Raw genomic sequence first — 20,937 nt, 5'->3', positions numbered from 1 at the left:
AAAAACATATTGCTAAAAACCTAGCAAAATAATGTATCAACGTGAAATTGAATAATGTGTAGACGAAAGGGTCTGTATTAAATCCACATTTTGCAAATATCTTCTTAGATATATGAATACTTCCATGACAACTAGGGGTTAGATAAAATTTTCTTTCCATATATTCAGTTTATGCTTTTATTTTTAAGGATAGATTACTCAGTTCCGGTAACAATTTGCTATCTCTGATTAACTTGACGCAGCGGGGGAGTCCAATGGAAGCCTTCGTCGCAACCCGGAGGAGACAATCGAGTGCGATTTAGCTTGAAAATAAGAGCCGATTTTATTAGATGGGGTTATAAACGATATCTTTTCTCAACAGTCTGGATTTGCTGTTCTCTCCGCTGTGTTTCAAACCCGCTAATTTGCCGTTAACTGCGTCTGTTCGGCCTTGTTTATACTGTGCAAGCAGCTTGAATCAGAGAAGCAGGCCCGGTCCTGTGCGAGTTTAACGGCCGTTTCGGATCTGGAGTGTGTTTTGTGCGGATCGGCCCTTTAGCTCACCAAGTAAGTGCAATTGCAGATAACAGTCAGTGTTCGTTTACCAGTAGAAAATGGTCTATGTTTGGACTTTTTGGTTGTGGCACGACACGATGTCAGTTTATAGTTATTGTTAGCTGTTAGCTTCAAGCTAGCAGGTTGCTGGAGTGACGGCTCCTGTCTCCTCTGTTGAGCTTTTCGCTAGTGCTAACGGCTAAAACTCAAGCTAACGTTAATAGTACCTTAGAGAAATGTTATATTTTTACTTACATATCTTGCCATGATTTGCACGGATACACTGTCTGCTTTATCCCACCATCCAAAGTTGTTTTGCTGTTTCCATTAATTCTTCTGCTAACATCCTACCAGTGATGATAGCAGTCACTTAGCACCATTAGCTAGCTGGCAAGCTAGCCCTGTTTTGTCTAACCAGCTGTCTGAGAACTACTCAAGCTGTAAGCTAGTAATTTTCACTACTAGCTAGGTATGTTCTATATGATCAAGATTAGAACCTAAATTACACTGAAACAATGATTAAAAAAACAACTTGTATTACAGTTTTTTTGCGGAAAAAAACATGAAAAGGCCGATCTGTGGACTAATAATTTAGTCCATGATTTTGCAAGTATGTAATCATCTCATCAGTGAACATCACTGACACGAACTACTGCTGTTCAGTTTCTAAACTTAATGAAAAATTGAATCTGGGGTTCTTGAGTAAAACTAGAAAGGGTTAAATTGGGGAATCACATCTATGATGTGCCTGAAATATGTTCCTGTTATGATGTACCATTCTTTCTGCTTCCTCGTCCTCTTGTCTAAGAGAATATGACCCAGATGCAACAATGACATCCAGATTTGGTAAAACCTACAGCCGCAAGGGAGGAGAGGGCACATCCAAGTTTGATGAGGTTTTGTCCACCAAGAGAGGCACCCTTAGCACCAAATGGGGTGACACCACCTATAAGGCCAAGGTGGGCTCCAAGCGCGCCGGTGCTCCCAAGAACGACTCTGTGCTGGAGGTATACAAGAGGCCCCGTTCATGTGGAGATGGCTTAGAGGATCCATTTGGGTTCGACAGTGATGAGGAATCCAAGCCGGTGTCGTCTCGGAGCGGCAGCAAGCCGTCACCCGCCAAGCCGGCCCCAGCAGAGCCTCCCCAGGCGGAAAGGCCAGGCATTTCTCTGGACACAGGGAGCAGGTCCAGCCTCCAGGGAGTATCCCACACTTTGGTATCCACTCGAGGTGCGTCATGGCAGGCCAGTGACAGGAGCCAACCCAGGGTGATGGAGGACACAGCTCTGTTCTTCAACAGCAGCAGTGCTAGCAAAGGTAACACATTTGATTAAATTTGGATTAGGACTGCATCTGTACTTACAGTATTTATTATTGATTAACCATTTCGGAACTTAGTTTGTATATTGTTTATTCTGTAAAATGTAACATAATAATAGATTCCCATAAAAAGTTACTGGAATTCAAAGTGGGGACATCCACAGTAGGAATGATTTAATCTTACTCATCGTCGACAAACAAAAAAACCCCTCAGATATTCGCTTTAAATTGATAAGGTAAATAGCAGCGAATGATTAAGTGAAGCTGTTGTAATTGTAATTTTAGTACAGCGACTTATTAATTGCTCTTTGAATCCCATTATAACTCCAGATCTCTTGTTATTTGTTTGTATTTGAATCTCTTTGATATAATGGCGTCTATAAAATCTGTCTCTTTGAAACTGTTGACTAAACAGGCGACAACTGTGGTGCTCTCTGACTGATGGCTTCTATCAGTTGTGGAAAGCTTAGCTTCTCTAAATTTTTTAGTGTGTCAAAATGGAAACACATCTCGCCAGGATGAGTGCATCATGAGGCCTGATTTTCACTCAAATGGAATTGTAAACAAACATAGATACAATGGTTCAGTCTGGCACTATCCAGAAGAGCATGTTAACCACATACATTTGGCACAAAACAAAAATCCTATGGGGGTGGATAAAGCATTCCATCTTGTGATGGAATCTGATGGCTCACAGATGCTAACCAAATTCTGGGTCTTCAGATGACAAACGGTAAAAACTCTGTTACCTCTATAAAACTAAATGCTCCTGTGGACCTTGCAATTATTTCCACGTGAGCCCCTTCGAATCTTAAGGTCACAAACTTTCTACAGTCTTCACTGAGTATTATTGGAACTGTAACATTGCTCAAACCTGAAGACTGATGTTGCATGTTGTTCAGCTTTTTGTGAAATCATTTAAGCTTGATTAACAATTGATAAGTGCTTGTGGTTTCCATAAGTGGTTTTTGTACGGGGCTTCAGTTCTATATTTCAGTGATCTCATTTTTGACCCAACAGCATCAGGGAAATCAGTTTTATTGTTTGTCCTCTCACAGCCGGTTGCTGTCAGTGTCGTCACTTTCAGCTTGACTTGCCCTCAGCTTTCCGTGACCGCTGCTGGCCACCTGCCAGGGACGCGAGCCACTCCAACTGACTCCGAACAACAAGCTGTGCTTCAGTGAGCACTTTAGCTCAGAGTAACGTTCCCACAGTTTTAGGACATTAAGCCTTGTCGAAGGGAAGCCAGTGCGACACAGAAGCTCCACTGAAACACTGCCATCAACAGCCTTGTTATCTGCTTACTAAGACTGGTGTTTACGCAGTAAATATGACAAAATCCATGACCAAATAACCAAAACGTGCCAGTAGATCTGACGATTGCTATTTTCAGTTTGATGTTCATAAGTATATTCAAGAAGTTTGTGAGACAGTGTTTATTTGACTCAGCTAAAACTGAAAATGAAATTAGAAAATCTATGCCACTTAACTGTAAATACCAGGAAAAAGGCTAATTTGAGGTGTTTTCCTGTCTATATTATAATTATGTATTCCAAAGGTGTGCTATGTGACAGCAGCTGAGCTGTATAAAACTGGTAGCTCCTATCCCCCTTTGTCTGAGCTTTAAGCCCACAACCCAAAACCCTGTCAGGAGACATTAAGATGATTGTTTTCGTAAATCTGAATTTTTCTTTCAGAATCTAGAATTCTGCATTAAATTTTGAGATAATTTGATCAAACTAATTTTGTATATCATGTTTTGAATTAATGAAAGTCCTGAGAAAATCCACAGGCTTGGGACTGAGGCCAATCAAGGCATTTTTCAATTGATTGGCTAAATCCTGATCCCTTTCTGATACAGTACATTGTCTGTTTGCTCTGCGTATGCCAGCCATCAAAACCACCTCATTGTCATCCTTAAAAACACTGTTACCATTTCAAAGGAACACAGGGTAACACAAAATAAACAGAAGCCAGCAATTGTAGTTAATGTCAACATTAGTCAGGGAGCCATGGGAGCAGAGCCACACTGGGTGAAAACAACAACAGTCACTTTTCCTTTATTTTGGTGACATTTGGTGACTTTCTGAGACACTACACTCATTCATTTAGGAACCGTACAGTGTGCTCACCAAGGCTTTGCAGAACAGTTGATTTGAAGCATGTGGTAGTGTTAAGGACACGACTTTGGGCTTGGGCCATTTCTGGTGGCCGTGCTTTTGATGTTAAAATGATTGATCAAATTATAAAGAAAGTACTGAGTAACTGATTATTAAAAACAATGTTGGCTGCAGCCAAGGAATGCAATAGTTGCCTACTCAGCAACAATCATGTTGCCAAGTAGTTGACAGCCAGTTAGTTGGTTGAGTCTTACTGAGTTATCTAACAAAGATTGACCTCACCAGTATTTGTTGCTTGGTGGGTTTTCAGTTTGTACCTTGTGACACTGTGTTCAAGGTCACACCTGTACTCTTTCAGGGTTTCCCCCAGGTTTTTGGAGTCATTAGCCTCTGTGGTGTCTTCGGAGGTTGGGATTGGGAATTTGGGCTTTGTGCATTGTAAAAATATGCACGTTTTAACGCATTTTGGACCATTATTAATTTAATATTTGTAAAAACACGACACTGATTGTTGGTCACTGATTAAAAGAGTGCTGTGTCCTGGAGTAATCCTTCACATTTTTGTGAGTAATGGCACTGTGTACCATACAAAATACCATTGGTAAAACAAGACTTTAGTGAATGGATTTGAACTGCAATTTTCTCATCCTCCCATAGCCATCTGACAAAATTTTTGTTCGGTCAGACTTCCGTAGCCAGCAATCTCACATAATTATTTTCTCTGACAGTTAATATTTTTCAGACTTCAGTCTTTTTGAGCTCATCATCTGTGACAGGAGAAATTCTTGGCTGTTTGACAGATTTTCTCCTTGGGTTTATTTCTGTAGTAAAAACGTCAGGAGACACTAAGCGCTCGTTTTCACTCATCATATAATTTACTTCCTCTGTGGCAGTAGAACATGTTACACCAGCTTTCAAAAGCTCCTGCAGGTTAAATTGTACTAACAAAACACTTTTAAGGCTAATTAACTCTGAATGACTCACTATAGATGAACTCAAAAACACTCGTCAGCTTAGCAACATAATAAGGCTACACGTAACCCGTAATGCAACCATGTGTAAGACTGTAGTTATACTGGTACTCTCTCCATTCAAAAAGAATATTTGTTGTACTGAATTAATACGTAATTTTCTAATCCTGAAATATTGGACAACCCCGCAACCCCAATTTTTTTTTTTTTTTTTAAACCTACGTTTCAGGGGGGGAAAAATGTATCTTATATTTGGGCCAATACGGTATCCTTTCTCTCCAGATTGGTTGAGAACTCAGCATAGTTTTTTCCGTTCCTTCGGTTTAGGTGCTGCGCAAAAATGCTTAGGCCCTGTGCCTAAGTCTTAATAATGGTAGGGAAAACTCTCATTGTAGTGTGCAATTTTCTGCAAACTCACATTCACATGAACTGATACAAACTGACATCAACTCCCATCTGGTTCCTAAAGCCGGGTACCCAAACTATCATCTTTGCAGGTCTCTAAGCTGTCACCCCTAAGTTATTTTTTTTTTAATCGGCCCTTTTAAAGGAAAATTGAAACCATTCAATGTAAAGTGATTCACATAAAGAAAGTTTATCTATTGATTTGTTTGAATATGGTCAAATTGGATGCATTAACAGATAGGTTCAAATCCCCATTTCGTGACCTTTTCTCACTTCTATGAAGCTTCTCTTATTATCCTGAGCAGTGTGGCGGATTTTCTAGCAGACATGCCTTGATGTCACGCTGCAAAATATCCTGTGTGTGAGTGTCATACAGGCCAGTCCATGCTCTGCCATCTGCTGAAGAAGAACTGGAAGTGAATTAATCACTGGCAATATTTTTCTTGCTATATCGTCCACATGGCACATTATTTTTAAAAACAAACCCAAGCCTTTTGGTTTCTCGAAATAAGAGCTTATCTGGAATTCTGTAATCAGGATGTGATGTTTACATGTGCAAATGCAAATGGGATTAACAGGATGCTCAGACGGGCCTGCCTGTAACCTCTTTTGCAAAGAGGTTTGTAGTTGTTGGGGGATCAACGTAGGAATCAATGGGGCAGAGTTAAGCTCAAATTATACTTCCAGCATTGGGGTGGGATACATTTTGTTATCTGCTCATGTCTGTGAGGGTATGCCCTGCTGTCTGCAGCCTTTTTGGAGTATATTTTGGATTAGACTAATTCTCAAAGGAAGGTTCCAAAGTGGAGTGTCCACAACTAAATCATCCCAAACGCCCACTCCAGCCAGCGTATCTTTGCGCAAGACTCAAAATACTTCATGCTGCTGTCACTATACTCTCCGAATTTGAGAGTCTGCTAAAAGTCTGAAATGCAGTACAACAATGCCCTTTTTACACCAAAATTAGTGTGTGTATATACAGTTTTTTTTAAATGCAGTCAAACCAGCTAATAAACAGAGATTGACTCTTTTCCCATTACCATTGTTTTTTTTCTGGTGGGTCACCTTCAAAGTCACAGACGCACCAGACAACAGGGTTAGTAAACAGTAGAAAACAGCATGGAGGCCAGTGACTATGTTATGGCAGTTGCTCTTTTATGTCTTTTATTTCAGTCTCTTCAAACTCAAAGCATGCACTGTTGCATACAAAGAACAAAATTGTCGTTGCATGTTGTTCCCATAAACTGGCGCCAACGTCCAGGACTTTGACGTGCATCATAACATCGTGCTGGAAAAGGGGCGAAAATTAGCATGTCCGCCCAGATGTCATGTTTCCATCACTAACGATTAGAGCTGGAGCCGATAGATACCAGTAATTACTGCAGAATCATTTGACCCGGGAATGAATGCCGATTGTACCCTTTTCCATTGAGGGAAAAAAGCCAGATGTTAGTGTGTGTTACTGGGTTTTTAATTCCAGTGTGAAAGGGGCTCAGTTGATCAATCTTTTCCATCCTAGACTTAAATAAGTCTGTAAATTTCTATCAGAGCTTACTTTGTAAAAAACTCAGGTCGAGCCAAAACCTGAGGAAAGATAATACAACTGAGTAGAGAAAGATTGACATTGAGACTAACTCAAGGGACTTAGGGGTGTGTACCTTCTCAATTGATTACTGTTCTAGAGTACTACACTGTATCCATTTACCTACAGTATAATGGTCACAGTGTTTAGCTTTAAGCCCAAACCCCCTTTCTTTTGCTTTTGGTGGTGATGCTCTGGAGCAGTTGACAGAAAGGGGGGAAATTCCCTCGCTCATTCTCCAAATATTTTATCTTTTTTGAGTTTCTATTTTTCGTTCGTCAGATAAGGTCAGAAGAGAGTGAAGACGCGAAATGGCCCAATTTCTAGTTTTGCTGCGCTTTTGCTCCGGCAACACAGCCTTCAGAAAAACCACAGCTCTTTTACAGAACAGATATAGATGTTCTTTGATGTCACACTGTGAAGCAATTTCCTGTCTTTGCTCACAGTAACAAGTCCAGTATTATCACCCATTTGTTAACTGTGAAGGCAGAAATGACCAGGGGGTGCTGATAACCAGAGTGTGCATGTTTACCTGGCAAGTGTTTCCAGACCCTTTTGATTTTCTTGGAGAAATACTTCAACTGGAAAATGAGTTATCAGTTAGACATTCCAGCTGTCGTTTTGTGTGACCTCTTTTCAGTTGTAATGGTGAAGGGTGTAATTTTTGAAATGGTGCAATCATTATGTACACCATCTTTCTGCTGAGCAGCCAATGGAGTTAACCATAAGCCAATTTGTGAGCACAGTGTTGTTTAACTGACAGTATTTTGTAGGTTGCAGCGCAACATTATTAATGGTTAACTACTACTTGTTTTAAAAAAAATCAGGTCCAGAGAATACAATATTAGAGCATCATTGATTAGTGCTGAAATAATTAATCAGTTAATTAATTGGTTGGTTGATGAAATGTTCTCTGATTCTTGCTTCTCGAATATGAGGATAGCTGCATTCCTAGTTGACATTAAAATACCTGTTAATATTATAGCTGGATTTAAATGAAAAGTGAGCCTTTGGGTTTGCATTTAAATCCCCTAAATTCCATTTGAGGGGTCTTGTTGTTGTAGTTTGAGAGGTCAGTTATAATGGCTGTGGTATTTCTTTTTTTCTGGGATAAATCAGACAAGTTGTACATTTGATGCTCTAATAAGTGAGCTGTACATCTGCTTTACTACTTTACGGTCATTTTTATCTTATTTAAACCTGGTTTATGTATCTGTTTTCTATTCATTTTTCTTAGGAAAGTCCCAGCAGAGTTCCTTGTTGTTATTGGAGAACCAGCACAGCTACTCGTGGTACCAAAATGCTTCTGAGAGTGACAAGAAACCCCTGGCACAAACCACCGCCCTGAAGACAGGGTCCAAGGCAGAGTGCACCTACGACTCCTGGGATGCCATCATGGGTCTCCGTCCGCCTTCACCCAGCCAGGAGCCTCGTAACCCAGCCCCGACGCTCTCCTGGGCCTCAGCAGGTGTCACCACAGGCAGCTGTGATCTGGGGCAGACCCGGCATGAGAAGCCCCCCTCTCCCCCACGGCTGCAGAGGCCCAGCGAGAGTGAGGACCTAGGGGGCAACTCAGATTTCCTTGTTGAGACATCAGACTACTCCCAGACATCCTCCTCCTCATCACTTGTAAGAAACTCTAACTGTCGGACGTACAGGAGGCCTAACAAACAGGGCCCTGGGAAAGCACCAGATTCCATTGGCTTTGCCAGCAATGTTTTCGGCGGAGATCTTCCCAAATCCTCATCTGATGGCAGTAATAAGACGACAGGTAGCGGAGGGGGACGGGGCAGGACGAGGGACTACACAGTTCTGCACCCCTCTTCCATGTCAATGTGTAATGTCACCATCCAGGACCGAGTGGTGGAGGAATTTAGCAGTGATGCAGCACCCTCTAGCGGTAGCGGCACTGCTGTGTCTGGCAGTACAACCGAGCCGGGAGAGGCGGGATGGCAGCGGAAGAAGACAGAACAACAAAACACGAGGTAGGACGAAATTAGTTAGTAGGACCGTGCTTTTTCCGAAATGCTTTGGGGTGTTTTGGTTAAATGTAGTTAAATAACTGAAAAGATATCACACTTGAATGTGTTTCACATCCAGTAGATGGCAGCATAACTCAAACAAGGGTAAAAAAAAAACAAACTCCTGCACAGCCTTGCTAAATGCTATATGATATACCTGATGCAAGTTGAGGTTCAAAGTTAATTCTTGATTTTGGAAGCAGCACTTGAGAAAACAATCATATGATCATCCCCATGTTGATTATTGCTGTGTTGTTCTCAACTTTCCAAGATCAAGAATAAACTTTGAAGCTCAGCTTTAAGCCACATGAATGACAGTTCTTAATATGCTCAGGAAAAAAGTGGAAATTTGAACATCTACAATTCTGTGACAACTGGGCATACTCCATCTGGTGATAAAGATCATTTTATAGGACTGAAAGCTCCAGTACAGCTGCTAAATGGACCCTTTTTAATAGTATAATTATTATGTTTGTACTAATTTTCTCTATGTAAAAATGTGAAGCAATTTACATGTGTGAATCGCTTTTTTATTGTCTGTGTGAACGGATTCTGACGTAAGTTTAAAAAATGAGACCAGCTTGTGGAATGTGTTTCTATGTAAAGGACTCAGGACCTAGCCTCAATGCCTCTCTTCCGCTACCCTCCAGCACAAACAATGTGGAACGCTAACTAAGGTTTTGTTTAGAAATAGAGTCGGCTAACGTCAACAAACGGGAATATGACCGATGTCAAAAAGGCCAAAAACATCTGTTCCTTATAGCCTGTTACTTTGTAGAGTTTATGAGCATTATCTCCAGTGTAATGTTACTGACCCAACTCCTATCATCTGTTTATAATTGACATTAGTTTGGGATTATCTTTGTCTCAACTAACTGCGAGACTCATTTGGCACAGTTATTTGACAATAGAAAGGGTCTATTAGTGCATCGATTTAGTGAAATGACAGTTGCAATGGATACTATCAATAATGAAGAAAATTCTGTCTAGTTCACCAACCATTAGCATTATCATCCAGCTAATTTAACTATGCTGACACTGCTGAGCCTCTCTGTGAAAGCTAGACAAAGAGCAACTGATAAAGCTGGCTAGCTAGCTAACGCCAAGGTATCATATAAATGCAGTCAGTGTATCATGTAACGAGAATAGATTTGTTCAACGTCACTAGCCTATAGTGTATTGTGCCAACTAGCAAGCTGATAATATTGCACTTTATAAATCCAATTTCAAAAAAACATAACGCTAGCCAGACTATAGTCTTGCATAGCCAGACCTATCTCCACGCTTCGTTTTGACGCTTTAGTTACCTCATCTGTCAAAGTTATGCAGATCAATCACATTCATTCTTGTGTATGTCACGTCACTGTTCCGGCCAATGCCCAAGATGCTCCCTCTAGTACCTTATAGTTTGTTAAATTGTCTTTTTGTTCAGTAGGTTCATAAACCCATAAACCGAAGGAACTTCTTCCACTTCTACTGGAGGTTCAGTGTTTTCAAAGATACCCAATACGCCAGGCTGAATTTTGTGGAACTGTGTCTACAATAAAGCACAAAACATCTGGAATATTTCCATTTGGACTTGTGCAGCGATAAAAGCAAGGAGTCTTGGGTTTGAATATTTCACGCGGCGGAAACATAATATAGCTTCAATAAAGAGCTGGAAAATACATTATACAATAGTGTCACATGGTGTGGAATCACATGATTATAACAAACTTAAAGCTACTTAAGGGGTAATAAAAGGGGTCACCTGGAAATTTCAAGAGTTCAGAAGACATTTGACGTTGCCTGATTTCAAAACTTCTCTCTAACTACTATCTGAATGGTTTCACTGAGAAACTGGATGAAAAGGGTAAAATCAGTAATGCAAATGGCATGGAAAAAGGTTTTGTACACAAATATGTGTCAGCTCACAGACAGACACAGGGATTTTTGAAGCTTTGTATTTCACCTGTTATATGTTTTTTTTTTTTTTTAAACATATTTTTATCTCACTGCATGAAAGTTCCAGGTTAAGCAGTGTTTCATATGGGTGTCATTTCAGCATTCAACCATCCATGCACATTCACTCCTTCTGCCAAGGACAATAAATCCACAACAATTTCATTTGGGCAAAAAAAACCCAAAGTCACAGATCAAAGTGAAACCATCCCTTCCGATCTCAGGACTTTAAATTTTAAATGAAGTTTACTTTTAGTTTACTTGGGTTGAAATTAATGGATTATTTTTCTCAACAGGAAAGAGTTATGTGGAAGTATTAATTTGGAATTTAATTTTTATAAGTTTTTGAAAGGCTTGGTACATGAGATATACATATATAGAAATAGATATTGATGTATAGAAATAGATATAGATAGATATAGATATATAGGTAGATATAGATATAGAGAGATAGATATAGATAGATATATTCTATCTATATCTATAATCTCCCTCTCACCCCCCTCCCATGGGGGGTGGTGGTGTGTCTTCCTCAAGCTCAGGTCCTCTACCGGGGGCTTGGAGTTTGAGGGTTCTGCGCAGTATCTTAGCTGTTCCTAGGACTGCGCTCTTCTGGACAGAGACCTCAGATGTTGTACCCGGAATCTGATGGAGCCGTTCTCCCAGTTTGTGGGTCACAACCCCCAGTGCTCCAATTACCACTGGCACCACTGTTGCCTTTACTCCCCACATCTTTTCTAGCTCCTCTTTCATCACAGAATAGGGATCTGTAGGAATGCTACTATACAAGTAACCCAGATGAGAGGGGCTACATGCAGAGGTTGTGGGATATCTGGATGCTTCGAAACCCAACATCTAAGTAAATGGGCTACTGGAACAAGACATAGATGGAGCAGGGTAGAGAATAGATATATATAAATATATCTATATATAGATATATCTATATATATCTATATATATCGATAGATAGATATCTATTTTATATATCTATTTTTTTTTTTTTTTTTTTTTTTTCCCCCCAGGATACAGGAACACATGGCGCGCTTTTTATGTTATAGGGAAAGATTCCAGTACATAAATCTAGAAAAAAATAAATGAATAAATCAAGAAGGAAAAACAGAACAACAGGGAAAACATGTCATGCATAGTCATAGAGTCAAACTACAGGATCACGTAGTCACAGAGGCGACTGATATCTATTTAGACCTGTCTTCCATTTTAATGTAGGCCCAGAACTGGTCCAAGGGAGACACCCCGTACTCCCAATCATCACTTATTCTACTAAGCATACATTTGTAAGATGCTATTTCCACAATTAACCCATTCTTTCAGTTCCTCCAGCGTCTTAAAATAACTCGACACTGTTATTATACCCACAAAGATAAAAGAAAATGTGAAAGTTATAATTTAAATTTGGCCGGTTGCTTTTTCATGTCGGCCAGTGTTGGACAGAGTTTACTGAAGCGTGAAGTTGGAAACCAAGAAATGCACTTGTCAAGTCCAAATATTCCAGGATGGGACCTGACTGCATATTTTTTTGAAGTTATTCTTATGAATTTTTTAAATTCATAGGTCTGACTTTGCTTTTTTCCTGTCTACAAGACGTAAACAATGTTTTTATTGTCTAACTGTCCTCTCCACAGGTTCAGGCAGACCCAGACCAAATCAAAGAAGGACAGTAAGCTGGACCTGTTTGGTTTCGAAGACACAGATACCCATCAGGAGGAGAATAGTGCTGACAACACAGACAGTAAATCCAGTTACAAAATTAAATACTTTGGCTTTGACGACATGAGTGACAGTGATGGTGCTGACGATGACGATGATGGCTTTAAAGAGAGGAGGAGGGCCAAGAAGGCTGCCGTCACCAAGGCAACCCCAGTGGTTACCATGGAAGAAACAGAGACCCATGACTCCCCAGATCCTTTCGAGAGGCTGGAGAGTCGTGAAAGGCCGGCAGCCAAGGAGAACAAGAAGAACTCTGAGAGGCAGGAAAGCCGGATACGAGAAGGTTAAAACACACCCACACTCTCTTCATATGGAAAATCTGTGTGCATTGTTGGATAATGTATCCTAAAGAAACGGAGCAGGTTTTAGGGAGATTTACGTAACTTATGAATAAGATCACATTTTATCATGCAGGTCTGCTACGGGTCTCAGCAAATCTTAATGACAGCAGTAAATCACATTTAATTATCTCAAAGAAAATACTCCTCAGAACTTTCCTAGAACATCACATTTGCTCATTAATTTTGCTCAGTCTGGAGGCAGAAGAAGCTAAGGGTTTGTGTTTAGAGCTCATGGTATTGTCAGTTAAGGGCTGGCATTAACTGAAATTATTTTAGGTCCTAAGGGTTTCATGTTACTATATACTATGCTACAGCTGTTCCTTGAATCTGTCAAACACTTATTTAATCAAAATTTCATTTTTTTTATGCAGCTCATTTCATTTTCAGGTTATAGCGATACATTGTCATCATTGATTAAACCGCCAGTCAAAACTGTAATGTTTCTCCTCTTGGCCAACATAAGGTGATTCCAGATCTATATTGAATTTTATAATTTTAGTTATTTGCAAATGTTGAAAGAAAACCCAATAACACCAATGCTCAACACAATTTGACAGGGCCCAGAGTTTTGTGTAAATGGGTTACCAGTATGACTCGCCTGCATTTCTGTCTTCAGATAAGGATAAACGTCATCGTCTTTGTGTAATCTTTTTATACAAGAGTAAACACAAAGCCCCCACACCAGCACCAACAGACAGTACTTTGTTTCTACCCCAAATACCTGCATACACCATGAACTCATCCTCCCACACACACACACAGGACATGATGCCTTAACAACACTAACAAACCTTGTCTCCTCCTTTTGTCTCATCTGAGCTTATCCTCAGCAGCCAATCACTGTGTGAAGTGTCACCACACTCTGACACTTCACTGTGTGAAGTGTCACCACACAGAGTGTGGTGTTTATCTGGTCTGACCGAGGCCACAGGACATACAGTTAAAACCCTGACAACACAGCAGAATTTAATAGAGGCGCAGTAACTGTCATTTCAGGTCATTTCTGTCTCATTCAGGATGTAATGAAGAGAGAAGTTTTGCTGATGGTGTTTTGTCTGCAGATGTCCTGGACTTCTCAGAGGACAGCCTCAGGGTGTTGGCTGGGGCTCCCAGGAGGCCACCTCAGGGTAAACCGCCTGAGAAGAACCCAGACACCTTACGGAGGATTTTCAGCGCACACAAGAAGGTCAGACACAACACCACGTTCACCCACATTGCTGCAAAGCCAAAGGAAGGCTGTGTTCACACTTCAGGAATGACTTCTCAGTGTTGGCTGACAGTCTGGTGTTTTGAAAGTGCTTTGAAATCTCACTTGTTAGAATACCTGGATCTGCTGTGAATTTGTGGGCCAGGGAGTGAAAACATAATGCAGAAAAACTGACAGCTAATCAGATTGTCATAATTCTGTGGAATATTTTCATATTTTACCATATTAAGGAAAGGATAAGGCTGTCAACAAATCCCATGAAAACACCAAAACCAACAAGTAACTGAACCTGTACTAACAAGTAATGTGTGTATCCAAAGCCTGACACATCTTATTCCATCCGAAGAGCTCAAACGTTGTCCAAAGACTATTAAAAAAACATCAGTGACTCACACTGTTGCACTGGGTGACATGTTCCTTCATCACCACGAACACACACACCGTAGTTTCTTTGGACTCAGTCCCACATACACCATCCTGCTAGTCAATAGAGCACCAAATGTGTATTAATTCGCTGCTGAAAATAGTCCCCAAATAATGCACAATTTCCACTTGTTTGAGATTAATTTGCTGAAAATTACAATGGCCAGCTGTTTTAGGGAAATACTGAGCCCTTTTTTAAAAAAACCAGTGGGCTTGGGGCTGACAGGGTAGGGGAGTCAGAGAGTACCGCATGTAATAAAAACCTGAAATGTTATTGGTTAATATTTGTTAATATTTGCATTAAACAGGTGTCCTCAGCGTTTCTTATGGGTTTAGTGGTCAAGTCTGGGGGTGTCCTCCATAAAACAAATACATTATTGCATTTCTTTATAAAAGTAGTAAGGAATAATAGGTTTAAATGCTACTGTCCTTTCAACGGAAGATCTCTTATTTGTGTATTCAAGAATTTTGTTTCCCTCCATGGAAATCCCCTGTGCGGTCAGTTGAACGAAATGCATATAGAGGTGTGCCTGCAGAGGAAGAGCCCGACCTTCATCTTGCGGGCAATACTAGCAATTCTCTTCCAGAGAAAGTAGCTAAGGTTTGTCCAAAAAGTCGCTAGATTTGTCGCTAGGTGCTTTTGTGAAGAAAAGTTGGTAAATCTAGCAACAAAGTTGCTAAACTGTCAACGAGCTTCTGATGGCGCAATAGATCTGTTTGTGCCAATTCATTTTGAAAGAGCAATGGCCAATAGTGTAACTTCAGCACTCCAGTCAAAGATAAAATAAAACCACATATTGGTCATTTTATACATGTGAAGCACTCAAGTGAAATATTTTAATCCCCTATTGTAACATTCCCTCATTACGTTTCAAAAAGAAATCTGTATGTACCTGTGGGGATGGGACTGTCCACCTACACCCGGTATGACTCAGCACTGGGTGTGTGTGTGTGTGTGTGGGTATAGCAGAGCAGAAGAGTTGAGCTCTGGTTTATTCATGGCTACATGAGGGGATGGATTGAGGCAACCTTGAACATCTCTGGATATCAAGCTCTTTTGATTCAATAAGAGCCCTGTGCTTTTTTATAGTAGAGACAGATCAATGTCATTAATCCAGACCAACAGAAAAGGAAGTCTTAAGTAACTTATGTTACTGTTCATGAATTGTCAGCATTTCATACTTGATGGTATATTTAGCTCTCACATGAAACTTGCTGTAGTTAAAGCCTTACCTCAAGAGAAAAACTTGGATTGAACTGATGATTTGATTTTACTCTTGTTATGTTGTAGAAGCGTTGTTAATTAGAAGCAGTGCAGTTTCCGTAGTTTGCTGAGTTTGTCTTAAGAAGCTCTGCAAGACCTCGCTTCTTCACAGCTGCTTGTTAAAGGTGTTCTTTTTAGTTTGCAGCCTCTTAAGGTTGTTGGTAAAAGTGATACTGGTTTGTAGTTGTAATTAGCTAGATTAATTTCTGAATTCAAATTAGTTTTGTGGGGGGGTCAGGATTATCTGGGACTTAGTCATTTAGACACAAGTCACTGCCTCTAGTCTTTGCATTCCGGTTAATAGACTTTTGCATAGGAAAGGGAAAAAATGCTCTTTGGTTTAGAGGGTTTTCAGAGAATCACACTCAGAACTTCAGGCCCACTCACATCCAGAATTATTATTATAAGTGTAGGTCTAGATATTTAAAAACAATTATACTAAAAATAAATCTCTACCTGGCCTAAAATAAGCTATGATGGAATGTTTTGTAAATTCATTCCTTCAGACAGGATGTATTTTATAGCCTATCCCTTTAATGTACCCAAAAGTGCTACAACAAATCATAACGAACCCAAAGCAACAACCATTGTCAGTCAACATGTGTATGTGTCCTTTGTGTGGATTCATTTCAGACAGAGGAAGTCGTATAAATATTCAAGAATATCCAACTGGAGTTGCGAGTTCACATGAGTAAAACCTGGTACTGAAAAACGATGCCATGTCAGTCATGTGGGCATGCTTAGACTTCAGTCCACACATTACAGGACAAAATTAAGCTAAATGTAAGAAAAAAAAGAAAACTGTTTAAGTTTCAAGAGGAAACACATACACACCTAAAACACAAACGTCAAACAATATTGGAGTGTGTGGCCAAAAAGTAAAGCTGGAAAGTCACACACTTGACTAGGACACATTATGTCAACAAATAACTTACTTTTAATAGTCACAACGGATGCATATTTTCACTCTGATTTTCAATTTTAACAAACAATTTTAACTTAAAAGAGACCAAAACTGCTGCCTATGTTAAATATTACTCAGTCATAATTCATGATTTCGTGCTGCTGTTCAATGGTGAGAATTAATAAGAGCTCAACTGTGAAAATGAAGTAGAATCTTGTGCTCAGGTGTATTTAAAAAGATAGTTTCATTCATCACTGCCAAACTAAATGTGCCGATGAATTGTGATTTTGATTTCCGGTGATATCTCAAAGCCCTAATAAGGACACAGAGATATATCTGTATCCCTGATTGATTGCATTACAATGACATTGACAAAGAAATTGTACTTAATGTGGGCTGGTCACAGCTGATGTCCCATCTGCTTAACGAGGTCACCCCTTTGAGCAAACTGTGTTTCATGCTCTCTTGTTGCGTTATCAGAAAGTTTTGCAGAGGCAGAGACAACTTTGTTGTGAAGTTCTCTCTCAGCACCTGCAGGGAACTTTTGAAGTGCCAAAGTAGAAAGTTAATTTCCTCTGTGTCTGCCGATTGCAGACCAGCAGTAAGAATATTAGCAGACACTTTGCCCAAGGGGGCATAATCATGTACTTAATGTACTCTCTTGTTCTCCAGTTTCATGCTCTGACTCTCCTCTATGTTGAGCAATGTATTCTCCCTGTCTCCATCACTTCCTATGGACCACTTCATCAATACTTTTTACCTCCCTGAATAATGCTCTCTACGTTGTCCTCCTCCCTGCTTGTTCCATTATGCTTTCTGTCTCTCTAACACTGTACATTCTGGCTCGCCCCCTCTCCATCTTCAGTTAACTATGTCGAGAGTGAGAGCAGAGTTGAGCTCATTATAAAAACAATAGCCCTTGGAAGTGACCAGCCTCTGGAGGAGCCGTCAAAACACTGTCTCAATTACAGTAAAACGTCTGTCTGTGGCATTGGTGTTGTCGGAGTGCTGTGCTTTATTGCACCGAGGATGCTGGGAGATATTAGCTATTACCATAATGACAGCACGTAGACGGACTCATCCATATTTAGGAGATTGTGTTGGGTGTTATTCATTTGTCCATCATGTTTGTTGATGTGACTCAGACTGGGTATCGTTTTTTTTTTTTTTTAATTTTTCAACACTTTTTCCCGTGTGATACCAGAGTTTTTTCATACAGTATTTTTAGAAATAATAAATAATGAATAAACATGTTTTTCTACATAATTCTTTCTTTGAAGTGAACGAAAGAAGCCAGACCTCTCAAATGTCAAATTTTGTCTAAACATAAGCAGTTATGCAGGACCTTTGCCTAAATAAAATACAAAATGTCTGAAATCAGAAATTGTCTGACCAAAGAATAAATAAAGAACAGTACAAATCTGACTAAACAGTCACTGCCAGTTTCTGGTTATTTAAAGTTTTGATACTCAGTGTTACGGACACACCAGCCTTGTTTGACACCCAGCCCTATTTGGGACAACACTAATCTAATTTCAGCAGAGCCGGGGGACCCATGGACAGTTTTACAGTTGTTATACTTCCCAATAATAACAGAAAAATTATTAGCCAATTTAATTCATATTCATTATTATGTATTATTTAGTATTACACTTGCTTAAATTTTGTGGACCTGCAAGTGACAGATTAAAAAAAGAGTGGTCAAAAGTGATGCAGCGGCCCAGATAGGCCCAGATATCCTGATTCAACCTCGGAAACACTAGATCCTACACTTCCCACAATGCAACTTCACTGTCGCTTTTCGTCAGACTCTTCCTGCCTGATAGATGCACATATTTTTTCCCACACGCCCAGTGTATAACATAGGTTTTCTGTTATAAATGTTTTCCCCAAGCCAACCTTACTCCGATGACATCATAATAACATCAGCAAGTTGTTTTCCAGACTTTAGTAAACTGTCCATAAGCTCCGATAGACTTTATAGAACAGTTTTCACGGGTTAGGTAGTACTCCTCATGTTGAGTAAAGCGAATCTGAGTTTTATTGAGAGTCCCCCTTTAAAGAGACAAACAGCAATTTTTTTTAGCAGTTTATAAAAAAGCAAAGAATGACTTAAGGCTACTATTGCGTTCCCAAAAGGTAATTCTTCTTTTAAATTTTTTTTAGCAATAATCTTTTATTTTGTATACTAATCATAACTTACAACATGGTGTAGAAAGATGGTCCTGATAGTCCTTGGTTCAAAACACAGTTGTTGATTTTCCAACCAGCCGTACATCCAAAAGCAGCTGATAAATAATTGGATTGATATGGATTGATAAGCAAAATCAATCATTCCCAAGCTTGTGCTATCGATTGTGACTAAAGAGAAGGCGGTTTTCTGTTAATGCCTTGCAATGCAATTTTTTTTTTTTTCTTTTTTTTCTCCCCCCTTCTTCTCCGGGCCACAGCAGGAACACGGCCACACTCGCCCACCTTCTTTCCTCACTCTCATCTCTCCCATGCTGCTTAGCGACAAGTGTGCGGGGCGGGTGGGGTAGGTGTCTGTCTGTGTCATTCAGATTACTGTAGGACGCTTTAATTCGGTGTTGATGTTCCAGCACAGCAAAGCTCATCCCCAAACCCTCCTTTTGTCTCAGTTTATTAACCCTGCGGTGCACTACCCCCAAAGTCCTCCCCACACCTCCCTCAACACTCTGCTCTACAGCCAGCTCTTTTTCTCTTCTCTCATTTCTTTCTCTCTGTCCCGTCCTTCCCTCTTTCTGTCTTTTGTCTTTCATTGTGAATGCCCCAGCAACCACCAACCACAGGTTTGGCAAAAATATATAAAGAGGACAGGAATGAGCCAAGGATGAGGGAGGATTGTTGTGTGGGAGGGTGTATGTGCTTGTTGTAAATGTGTGTGTATCCTGCTGTTTGATCAGTGCTTGTGGACTTTTTGTTTAATGTGCATCCAGTTATCCTGTTTTCTCTTCTTCCTTCAGCTTTTTGTGCTTTCTTTCCCCTCATTTCTATTTTTCTCTTTTTCCTGTCCACAATTTTATCCACATCCCCTTTGCTGCCTCCGGTCTTCTGTGCACTTCTCATTCTTGTCATGTTTATGTGAAATTAATTAAGTATGAGATTACGAAATGAGATGTCTTTTAATGTGGAGAAACCACTTAAGGAATGTATTATTCATAGTAATTGATTCTGTTATTTATGCAAAAATCTCTCAAGACAACAATGGACCTTAAAACACATGCTCTGAAAAGGCAACTTTACGAGGGGGAGCTTTTTCTAAGTGAACAATAGGCATGAAGCCTCCTCACTTTAAGGGGCAGTGGTATGAATGGAGCACTGCAAGAGAAAGCTTGCATCCAGAGACATAAAGAGTGTAACACTGTAGTCTCAAACACTAAATCAATAATAAACTGTTTGTTTTTTTAAATCTGGTTTAATAAAAAACAAACAAACAAAAAAACAGGAACTAAATTGAAATTCTGTGGAGTAGCATTTCATCTTCAGATTTTAACCATATTTTCTGGGAAAACAAGAAAACCAAAACAAGATTTTTGACCTTTATTTGTTAACTTTGATATTAATAACAAGTATTTTTAAGATTCATTATTCACATTAGGGAGAAGGAGGCTGGTGTGGAATTTAAAAACAATTATCATTAGCATTAAAATGGAATCAAGTCAGGTCATATAGTAACAATATAGCCCAATATTCTCTGCCAGAATCCTTACAATTTCAGCAGTTATGGTTGGTAGCAGTTACCACCATGTAAATCACTCTTTTGTCAGGTCAAAGGAAAAGCCTTGAGGGCAGATAAGTATAAAGAGAAAATCTCATATTAAACTTTGAAATAGTGTTGTCTAGGCCAGTTTAAACAGGCTCTATTGTTTCTGTCTGTCTTACACAGGAGATTTGTACATGTCTGCTTCCCGCTTCAGAGATATTTATATGTGTGTGTGTGTGTGTTTTTGTTTCAGTCTCCAACCAAAGCAGTGTATAACGCCAGACATTGGACATTGGAAAGTGAAGAGGAGCCCCCTCCATCTTTCTTCTCACGATCACAGACAGCTCCTGTAAATACATGCACGTACACACATACACATACACACACATTCACTTTACATCATGATCAAAATTATTAGTCTGGCCAGACATTTGATTTTGGTCTGTACCGAA

General features: G+C 39.8%; 1 protein-coding gene across 1 annotated transcript in view; it reads left to right on the top strand.

The window, feature by feature from the left end:
• Positions 1-238: 238 nt before the first annotated feature.
• The window catches only part of LOC120794205 (wings apart-like protein homolog), a 35,084-nt gene continuing 14,385 nt past the window's right edge, over positions 239-20,937 (top strand). Inside the window, exons 1-6 of the mRNA XM_040135020.1 lie at positions 239-546; positions 1,343-1,851; positions 8,170-8,917; positions 12,538-12,905; positions 14,025-14,149; positions 20,739-20,834. Of these exons, the coding sequence (XP_039990954.1) occupies positions 1,365-1,851; positions 8,170-8,917; positions 12,538-12,905; positions 14,025-14,149; positions 20,739-20,834 (1,824 nt within the window). The 5' untranslated portion in view covers positions 239-546; positions 1,343-1,364. The remainder of the gene's footprint in view (positions 547-1,342; positions 1,852-8,169; positions 8,918-12,537; positions 12,906-14,024; positions 14,150-20,738; positions 20,835-20,937) is intronic.

Source organism: Xiphias gladius, chromosome 9 (assembly GCF_016859285.1).
Source record: "Xiphias gladius isolate SHS-SW01 ecotype Sanya breed wild chromosome 9, ASM1685928v1, whole genome shotgun sequence".
Lineage (NCBI taxonomy): Eukaryota > Metazoa > Chordata > Actinopteri > Istiophoriformes > Xiphiidae > Xiphias > Xiphias gladius.
The sequence above is the reverse complement of the archived record's forward strand: the minus strand, read 5'-3'. Positions and strand labels throughout refer to the sequence as shown.